Source organism: Chiloscyllium punctatum, chromosome 15 (genome assembly GCF_047496795.1).
Source record: "Chiloscyllium punctatum isolate Juve2018m chromosome 15, sChiPun1.3, whole genome shotgun sequence".
In the NCBI taxonomy this organism is placed as follows: Eukaryota; Metazoa; Chordata; class Chondrichthyes; order Orectolobiformes; family Hemiscylliidae; genus Chiloscyllium; species Chiloscyllium punctatum.
The window spans coordinates 58,642,517-58,652,963 of NC_092753.1; the positions used below are offsets into that span (position 1 = coordinate 58,642,517).

The 10,447-nt window shown below is 39.2% G+C and overlaps 1 protein-coding gene across 2 annotated transcripts in view; it reads left to right on the top strand.

The window, feature by feature from the left end:
- The window catches only part of LOC140486287 (prostaglandin F2 receptor negative regulator-like), a 68,848-nt gene extending 59,542 nt beyond the window's left edge, over positions 1-9,306 (top strand). For both annotated transcript variants that reach the window (XM_072585216.1, XM_072585214.1), the window contains exons 8-9: positions 3,145-3,441; positions 5,842-9,306. In XM_072585216.1, coding sequence (XP_072441317.1) covers positions 3,145-3,441; positions 5,842-6,005 — 461 coding nt within the window. In that variant the 3' untranslated portion in view covers positions 6,006-9,306. The remainder of the gene's footprint in view (positions 1-3,144; positions 3,442-5,841) is intronic.
- Positions 9,307-10,447: the final 1,141 nt, after the last annotated feature.

Genomic DNA, 10,447 nt, shown 5'->3' on the forward strand with positions numbered 1-10,447 from the left:
ACTTTCAATAACACTTTCAAAATAAACTTTCTACTAATGCAAAATGTCTCAAACCATATTTGTGCTTCATGTTTAGCAACTCCTTTAGTTGAGAATAACAGTGAAGTGAGTTGGCTTCATTGCAACATTAACATAACATGACATGGTCTAGAACCCTCCCTTATTGATGTACAAATGCTACAACAATTTGCGACAAAAGCTGTTGCAGAGTGGAACACTGAAATCCCAAAGTAACTGTCTGAGGTGGGCTGATCTTCTATTTGTGTCATGAAAATAACAAAATTTTACTTAACTCCCCACTGAAATGCAGTGAGCAGCATCTTCAGTTTGTGTCCAGATCAAAAGTAATGATGGCCCCTCAAAGTTAGAATTGGTCTGAAGTGAAGCAGGAGTCTATTTTTGAGTATTTTAAATTTCACACCTACTTAGACATACCAAATTCGCTATCCATTTTTAAATACATGTGAAATATTAAGTACTTTCTTAAGATATAGGAACAGAATTAGACCATCTGACCCATTTGAGTCTGCTCTGCCATTCAATCATGGTTGATGTGTTACTCGCCCTCATTTTCCTGTCTTCTCCCCATAACCTTTCAACCCATTACCAATTAAAACTTTAATTGTCTAACTCCTCCTCCTTAAATTTACTCACTGTCCCAGCATCCACTGCACTTTGGAGTAGCAAATTGTTCAGATTCTCAACCCTTTCGGAGTGCTTTCTCTTCAACTCTTTGGTACTTGCCAATGAAACACTGCTAACCTTTTTTGGCATTAATCTGTAGTTACATGAGATTTTAAAACCCTATGTTAAAATAAAACTATTTTGTCCTTTATCTCTTAATCCAATATTTCCTTTTTTGTTTGTACTGTCACTGGCTTGACATTTTGAATTAATTTGATATGAGCCTCACTGACTGGGTCAGCATTAATTGCTCATCACTGGAACAAACAAACAAAAACACAACACCGGACCGTGCCCTTCTGTCCTCCAAGCCTGCACTGACACGTTTTGCCCTTCCATATGAAAACTGTCTTCACTTACAGAATCTGTATCCCTCTATTCTCTTCCTATTCATGTATTTGTCCAGGTGTTTCTTAAATGCTGCTATTGTGTCTGCTTCCACCACCTCTGGCAATGCGTTCCAGGCAGTCACCACATTTTGAGAGAAAAACCCCTCTTTTCAGCTCTTTGACACAGATAGACAGACACCCTTCCTAAACAACATTAGAACCTGTGTCCCCTAGTAATTGGTCCATCCACCCTGGGTGAAAAGCCTCATACTTCCCCTCTATCTATGCCATTCACTATCCTTTTAAACTTCTATCAGGTCTCCCCTCGTCCTCGTGTGTTCCACTGAAAACAAACCCACTCTACCCAGTGTTTTCTTCATAGTTAAGATCCCCCATAGCAGGCAACATCTTGGTAAACCTTTTCTATACCCTCTCCAAAGCATCCACATCTTTCTGGTAGTGTGGTGACCAGAACTCTATGCAATATTCCATGTATGGCCTAACTAAAGTTCTATAAAGGTGTGTTGAGTAAAAGGATAAAGAAGTTATACTGCCCCTTCCAATGAAGGCAAGTATGCCATAGGCCTTTTTTTAACTACTTTATCTACGTGCTTTGCTACCTTCAGTGATCTGTTGGCCTGCACACCCAGATCCCTCTACAGTGAATGGCTGAACCCACTCTCGAGGGTTCTGCCATTCACTGTATACTTTCTACCTGTACTTGACCTTCCAAAATACATCACCTCGCATTTATCTGGATTAAACTCCCTCTGCGATGCAGACAGATGCCAACAGTTTGTGTTCAGTTTCCACTGGCTGTGATTATCACAAGGGACTCCTTCTCTGTCTCCCCCCTCACCTGAAGTGTAGTAACCCTCTGGTTAAACTACCATCAATCATCACTGAGAGCAACCCTATAATCCTATAGGACCATGGTGACTTCACCTTCTGTCTTGAAGTTTATTATGCTTCCAAGTTTTGTATCCTCTGCAAATGTTGAAGTTGAAATTGAAGTTATACAAGGTCCTCTCTCCATTTTTTTTTTGTTTTCAAAAGCAAATACAGGTTGATTGGACTTCACACCTTCCTTCAAATAAAATGTTAATATTGCAATTTTCAGCTCCCTGGCACTACCATGATCCTAATGAAGACTTCAAAATTATTGCTAGTGCCTGAGTGACTTCCTTTCTCGCTTCATTCGGCTCCTTTTTGAATGCATTTCATTTGCTCTGTGACTTGTCACCTTTTAAGTACAGGTGACCTATGCAATTTGCCGTTCTCATCAATTTGAAACCCTCTAGCATATATTTCCTCCTCTGTCTCCCTTCTCAATAAAGAAGGGGTCAATAAAGAAGGACTCTACACCAACTCTTTCTTTTTCTCCCCAGATGCTGCCAGACCTGCTGAGTTTCTCCAGCATTCCCTGTCTGTTTGCCTCATTTTAAGTCCCCCTCCTCCTCTTTAGTACGTACAGGGCAACCTCAATTATCCGAATGACACAGGCGGGGAGTATTCTGTTTGGATAACACAGTTTACCCAAGCATCAGGACCTTGATCTCGTTTGGATTATTGATGTTTGGGTAACTGAGATTGTTCTGTATATGCCCAGAGAAGATACTTGCATTTCCTCTTTTTTTTTGTTAGCTGCTATTCTCATTTGATCTACCCTATTTGCTTCACTTGTCTTCCCTCTTCTCTGCCCTCTTTTTCACCCCCAGCACGTAGCTTCTCAATTTTTATTTTATGCCTGACATTGGCTTAGGCATACTTTTAGTACTTCGTCACAAGTTCTATTTCCCTCTCAACCAGGCACCTTTGGATATATTTGCATGACCATCTGTGTCCATACTATCTGTCTTTTTATTTTGAAGGTGGTCCATTGATCAGCTCCCATTTTTCTGGCTATGCTTGAACTCCAAATTATTCAACCCAGAGCCATTTGTACCTTTTTTCCAAATTTGGCCTTCCTTCAATTGATTATTCTTCTGGATTGTTTATTAACTGCCTTCCTGAAGTAAATTCTGTTGTGAATGAGCTGTGTCTCTTGAGAGATTAAATGAAATTTGAATATATTCAAGGTTATAATGAAGCAATTCTAAACTAAATTTGGATGAATTGACATTACTCCTAGATGTCCTATATGAAGTGGAATGGTTTGTGACCCAACAGTTCTCCAATGACACAAGCGAACGTCCTCTGCTGTTGATAGATCAAAGGTCAGTGGTGACGCATATGAAAGCCAATAGTGATATCAGCGTTGAACGAATCAGCATGCACGAATTCCGTCTACGACTTCATTGTTCTGAGAAGACTGTTGCTGGGGATTATTTCTGCAAAGTCACACCTTGGGTAAAATCAGAGACTGGAACATGGCAGAAAATGCCTCCACAGCGTTCTGATTCTCTTTCTGTACGCATTGATGTTTCAGGTTAGTTTCATTTCTCATTTCAGGAGATATCATTTGAGCAAAACTTAAGTGTATTGTTCTTGGATGTGGTCAGGGATGCTCTCCTTTTTTCAAAGGGATTTTTATTGTTTATTTAAAGTTCAGGGAAGCTGGGAGAAAGAGGGAATTTTATTTTTTCCAACACCAGTATTTATTAAGTTTGGTTTGTTCAAAAGATTTTTGAAGCAAACTGAATTATAATTCAATCTTCTGGCTTTCACTGGCTACTGGAACTGAGCTGTTTCATTCTGTAAGACATTCTGGGGAATTGTACATCTTTTTGTAAATTGGAGAAAAGAAAATATTAGTCAAAAGTTTGCCAAGGAAGATGAATTTAAAAGCTAAAAGCCAAAATTTCTGTTCTAACTATTTATTCTGTTCTTTCCTTTTTATTATGAGTATAATTGTTCTGAATGTGAATTAGGTCCTCTTCTGAAATCCTGATAGTCTCTCACTTTGAATGTGGAGAAAGAATTGACAGGCTATTCCTGTTGGCATCAGAGTCCATTTTGGTTTTACCCAGTGTTAACAGATTGTTCACTCCTTTTTCAAGGTGAATGTTTGGATGGCACATAGGAGCAATAATCCTTTTTTTTTTTAAATTTCCTCTATTTCTCTCCTTCACTGGTCAAGAGCCATATTGGTACCAGACTGAGAATAACAAACTCAATGTTTAAGAGTCAAACCTGCAGAGCCTGTTGTTTTAAACCAGGCAGTCTGTTTAAAGCTTAGATGATCAGGGAAGGTCTTGATTCACTTGCAAACACCAAGAGTGTTCTCCAAATCGGCCCTTGTGCCAGTGATGTTGAGCCCTAGATCTCTAATTTGGCTTCAATAGCTATTATTAAAAGCTATGAAGTGTTGTTGAGAAATGAGCAAAAACACTGGTTAAGCACAAAATATCTACAGGTATTTTTGAATATAATTGTTTTATACTGGCTGCAAAGTTAGCTCTGGCCAGAATGTACTAACTGTGATTCACCATTTGGAACCTAAGGAGAGAAATAATCTGGTCTCCATGCAGAGTGAATTGTCCACGCTTGAAAATTGTGCGTGTTAAGAGTGCACGCATGTAAAGGGACTGCCAGACTTTGCTCCAGTTAATGCAGATGTTGAAAAGCTGAGTGGTTCTCTGCCACAAACTTGTTCTGTTACTCCCCTTTTTGCCCCCCCCCCCTGCCATTAACAAATTCCTACAGTTTTGTGTCTCGGCAGCCCAATGCCTCAGTGTTTGTATCGAAATATCTCCCTTTTTTTAATCCCCCTGTATCGCCATCTGTTTTGAGATGGTGACATCCTGGAGGCCACTAAACAGTGTTTTCAGGAGAAGGTTTCTATGACAACACAATAATTGCTCATCTCCTCTTGTGAAAGTAAACATGTAATAAAAGCTAGTTTGATTGCATGGCTTGTTCTCTTGCAGCTGTGACAATGATATTCTCCTTAGAAACAGAAGATGAAGTACATAATTCACAATTACAACATATAACCACACAGATTTTGCTTGATAATGTTTCTGAACAATCTTTGTGGCACTGTTTTCCCAAGGGTGACACAAAATCTGTGGGCTTTTACCATGAGCTAGCCTGTGTGACACTATATATCCATAGACATATACTAATAGAATGCAGAGGGATGAGTCAACTGGTCTCCTTTTTAGTCATCACTATTTTGAGATCTCTGTTATCAATATAGTTACACACAATCTTTCTAGTGCTAAAATGCTTTTTTTAAAAGTCATTTATTAATATATTATACTATAGCCAAGTTTCAGTAATAGAATTGAACAAAGAAATTGGATAAGAATGAATGGAAAGATGTCAAGCAAAAGCCAGAAATGATTAAAATACAGATGTTTAATGAGAAATGTGATGTAAAGACAGCTTAGGGCATTCTGGGATAATGTGACCATTGCACTCCTCTGTAACCTTGCGCTATAGAAAGTCACTATACCCATTCAGTAGAAAGTTTACATTATCCAAACAGAGCGTCCACAATTTGTCAATTGTGTTATAGTCAATTTGCATTGACTAAATGCGCATTATACAAGAAGTACCTGTATTACAGCTCAAGGGAATGATCAGGCATCTCCGAGAAGCAGCCAATGGAGGTAGGACTCAAAATAAAATTCAAAGATTGGACAAAAGTGGTGTTAGAATACAATATCTGCATATTTCAGCAAGTAAGGGAAGACCAAAGGATCATGATTTGGAGATGCCGGTGTTGGACTGGGATTTACCAAGTTTAAAAATCACAACACCAGGTTATAGTCCAACAGGTTTAATTGGAAGCACTAGGTTTTGGCAAGCTGCACCTTCATCAGGTGGTTGACAACTAATTACTGCCTTTGTTTTCTCTCATTCCCTCCCTGTTCTCCCTTAGTGCTAGATTCCTTCAAAATGCCTTTGATATATGGAATTGGTGTTGCCATATTAATTGGAATTCTCGCCTGTGCAATTGGTTACTGTTCATCTCGATACTGCTGTGGGGAGAGAATAACACCAAGATATGAACAACACAGATTAATATCAATGGCCACCGACTGAGACAACAATCTCTTGCAGGGGTGCAGGAGTGACCATTGGATGAACTAGTTAAGCTCTGCAATTTTGGGAGAAGAAAAGCAGATGTTAAGGAAGTGTTTTGTTTTAAGAATGTTAACATGTGCAATGATTGTAATTTTTTTTAAAAGCCATTTTCAGATATTCAAGTGGGGTACAAACACTCTGTGGGAATGTCACTGTGTGATTTTGTTAATTATTTGATAGCGGAGTGAGTGATATTGTGGAGATTACTGCCAGTGTTCCTCAACATCTGCCCATCTCTATTGATAGAGAAGATCTAACTCGAGCTGCATTTCCTTGGTTTCTGCTGGTCAGTTACCATTACTGTGGTTTCAGATTATTGATCAATTTGGTATTGAACATTATTGTCTTGAATGGGAGTTCATAATGTGAATGCAGGTTCCAAATTACAGTGAAATATTGAATCAAGCAGACAGCCAAGCTTTACCAGTTTACTTTTTTTAGAAAAGCCTGAAGCCAATAAAATAAACAATGTCAACACTATTCTGCAACAGTCTTTCATTCTGATGGAAGACTGGCTTGAAACAGAGACCAGTGCCAGGGGCTAAAATGGGCTGCAGCACAAGTTTCCTTTGGGAGTGTTTTAAAGGGAGAGGCAGTAGTTCTGTTATTATACAATGTACTTTCAAGACATCATTGAGAGAGAACAATTGTGCAATTGTTTATTGCTGTTTTTGAACATGCACAAGTTGGAAATTTACCCAAGTGGATATTGATCTTGCCATGGCTAACTCCAGTAGAGTGCATTTCCGTCTAATCTTGATATGAAAGATCTACATTGAGATCAGTATAGTTTGCTGTTTAAACTTATTGCAATTAATGCAGCTTTAAACAACCAGTCTAAGTTGTTGACTGCTGGTTTGACACACATGCAGGTAGGTTGGGGAAGTAGTTCAGTGTGGGATGATATCGTTCAATAAACCACATTCTATATTTGCTGCATATGACAACTTTTGTACTTTTTTTGCCTCTTTCAAAGAGAATTCAGATGCTGAAAAGACTTGTGTCTAATCAGATCCTGAGACATTGAATGTAGTGTATTTATCTGGGTAAAGCTAGTGCCGTGGAAGACCATTCCATCTCTAGTTAAGTGCTACTACCAACAGAACCTTCCAGATTTCCTTCAGTTTCGTGTGCTGAGCGGGAAATCGGTTCACAAACTGTACAGTGTTTCCCTACTGTATAACTCAGCTCAATTTGGTGCTCTGTGGTGGAAAATTGAAATTGAGTGGAGAGGCCAATTGCTGTATGTCTGTCCCTGTTAGCACCACTGAGGATTTTCCTGTTGTCTAGCTGGTCCTTCTTCACTTCACTTCATGTTAATGATGGAAGTGAATGATGTCCAGGAAATGTACTCCATTTTAATGCATTCTGCCACTATTGATGCTGATTTTAATGACTCTTTTTTTTTTTAAGAGGGATCACTGTTAATTCACTGGCAGCATTGCAAGGCCCATTGGAACTGCTCCAGGAGGGAGTAAACCCACTAAAAGAAGCCTCTCCTTCCTGTTAGGTCCATAATCTTGCTGACTGTAGTATTACTGGATCATTGTTCCTGCTGAGCAGTGGCTGGCTCCCCCTGTCTGGCAGGAACTTTGCTCTGCATCACTAAACAGCACAATCCCTCTGAGGTGAGAGTCTGGCCTTAACAGGCAATGATCCTACCTACCCTGAAGGAGAATCTAGACCTGACCTTTTCATGTTTGTTTGTGGAGCAGTATGCTGGCCACGCACTGTTGGCGCCTCTTTCAGATAAAAGAAGCATATTTGCTAATGGCCTCAATAGAAGGCAACTGTCAAGTATAAAATGGTTCTTCTAATGTCTCCACACTTTAAGAAGAGCATTAACTTATATTTGAAGTGTGCACAATGTTCTGCACCAGTAAGTGAACAAATAGTGCCAATATCATTTGGTGGAAATTACTACTGTAACACAACAGATTCTTTTAAACTGTTTAATTGAGTGACTGAGGATTTATAATTAGTGTTTTCATATAGCATTTAAACTTTAACTTGAATCCATAACCACTGCCTCCGCTCTAGTTGTTCCCTTAAATTCAAGGGAATTGTACCTTCCTTCCTAAAAGCTCATGAAAGTGTGTGTATACTTGTGGAAGCAATGCTGTTACTGATGTTTTGTGTATTCAGATTTTTTTTGTTTTTACTTCAGATTTCCAAATTGTGCAACTTTTGTATTTTGTCAGTTATCAAGATGAATAAATCACCTGCTCTTCTTGAAACATACCACTTTTAGAATGAACCTCTGTGAAGAATTCTGAATGCACTAGAGCCAAGATCCAGGGCAGGTGTTTGAAACAGTTATATTTCCCTCCACTTTTTTTTAATATAAAATCTGAAACTGCGGTCATTTGTTAAGTGATCTTTACATTGCATTCTGTACAATGTCAGCAGCAAAGATGTCTATATTTCTACCATCTTTCTTTTGAGGAGCAATATTCTAATTCCTTCAGTAGACCCGTTTTCAAAATCGAGCTTACTTCAGAAAGAGATTGCATCTTCCAGGGTGGTGAATGTTGAGTGGATGGAAATGTGTTAATCCAGTTGAACCATCTCTACGTTCCATTTTTATTATTCTGCACTTCAGATGCCACTTAATATTTTGATTTGTTACATACCAAATCGTGGTAGGTAGTTGTGCTTAAAAAATCTACTTGGAAACTTTGACAATGAAAAAGTATTGTGTACACTAGGAGGTACACAGCCACTATAAATCTGGCTATGTTTCCAAAACAAAAATGATCCATGCTATGCCCACTCATGTACATTTTTCTGATTTTTAAAAACTGCTTTAATTTTAATCTTAAAATCACCTCCTTCCCCACCCCCATGCCTAGACTTTGCTGCGTGAATTCGTGTCGACAATTCCTGTGCAGCTTGGAAGTAGGTAGGATGTACACCATCACATTCTAGTGTTCAATTACAAAATAACATTAATTTTCCTATATTATTTCTCGAGCTATTCTTAGTCTTTAAAGGATCTGCCACATCATGGTACTAACCTGTTGAAAAACAATGTTAGTCTTCAAGATTTCCAACACATCATTGCTCTTTTTTTATTAACGTATGGGTTAACCAAAATTATCAGTAACTTCAAAATGGTTAAAGTAAAATTCTTAAAACATGCAAATTCTTAGGTGCATTTCAAGTTCTTTAATTGTTTGAATGTCTGTAAATTTTCAGCTGACTCTTACAGCTATACTGTACATAAACCATGCAAATTAAAGTTTTCTCATGGTTCATATTCATGTGCTTGGTGAATGTTTGTTTCTAGCAGGTTTTCATTCCTTATGGTTCATCTCCCAGTGGCATTGCTTAGAGAATTGTAAAAGTGTTTGACCTTTATCTCCTGGAAACCGATTTCCTCAAATCAAATTTGATCAATTTTCAAACCCCAAAACATATCTTTTTTTCCTAGAAAACAGGGGCAAAATGATTGTTTGCCTGGGCTAGTCCTCCTTTCAAAGTGCCCCACTTAATTTTTCTTTTACTTCCTACAGTACCTTTTTAGCCAGTGGTCCTTAAACGACCAGTATACAGAAAGTAAAGCCAAGGGGAATCCAAATGTTCTCATTGGTTCTAAAGAAATTTTGTATGTTTGCTTGTCTCTTGTTCTGCTTCTCCTATGCTCCCTGGATCTTGCTAAGGCTTGCTGTTGACAGGGAAGATCTGCCAATTGAAGAGCTCTGGGTTTGTAACATGACTGAAATGGTACAGAGGGGGAAGTTCTGTGCAAAGGGAAACATGGGAACAAAAACAGAAGTCCATGGTAAAGCTCATGCAAGTACCCATGCACCCCCCCCCCCCCCCCCCCCCCCAGCTGACCTGAAGATAATGGGAGACTGAACTTGGAGGCAGTGGAAGAGTGCGGGTAAGATGAAACTAAATGAGGTTGGTGACTAGTTGATGCGATGGCATGATATTTCATGATGGGGTCATGGTCCTGGGTGAATAGGAGGAAGTATCTGAGAGCTGGCACTTGGCCTCTGCAACATGGAGGTTGGTCCCCCAGACTCCAGCAGCACCACCCTTACCAGCAGGCTTAAAAACAAAATCAGGGCTGGATCAGAGATGGGAATTTCACCCCCCGTCAGAGGCCTTTTCAGTGGTTGTGCACCTCATGATGAACACACCTATCATTCACTACTTTTGCACACTTCTGCACTGGTCCATTACAGATCACTGTGAGCCACCATTCAACAAAAAAAACCTCAACAAATTTACACAATACAAACAATTATGAACTAGTTATTCTTTGTGTGCTGCCTTGGTGTCTTTATACTGTTTGCCCTTGGGCTCCTATGCAGAGAACTCTTGATTTTCAGTTCCCCTGAATTATGGGGGAGATTGCACATGGTGTGGCAGAATGCTGTTTGGGTTTTGCC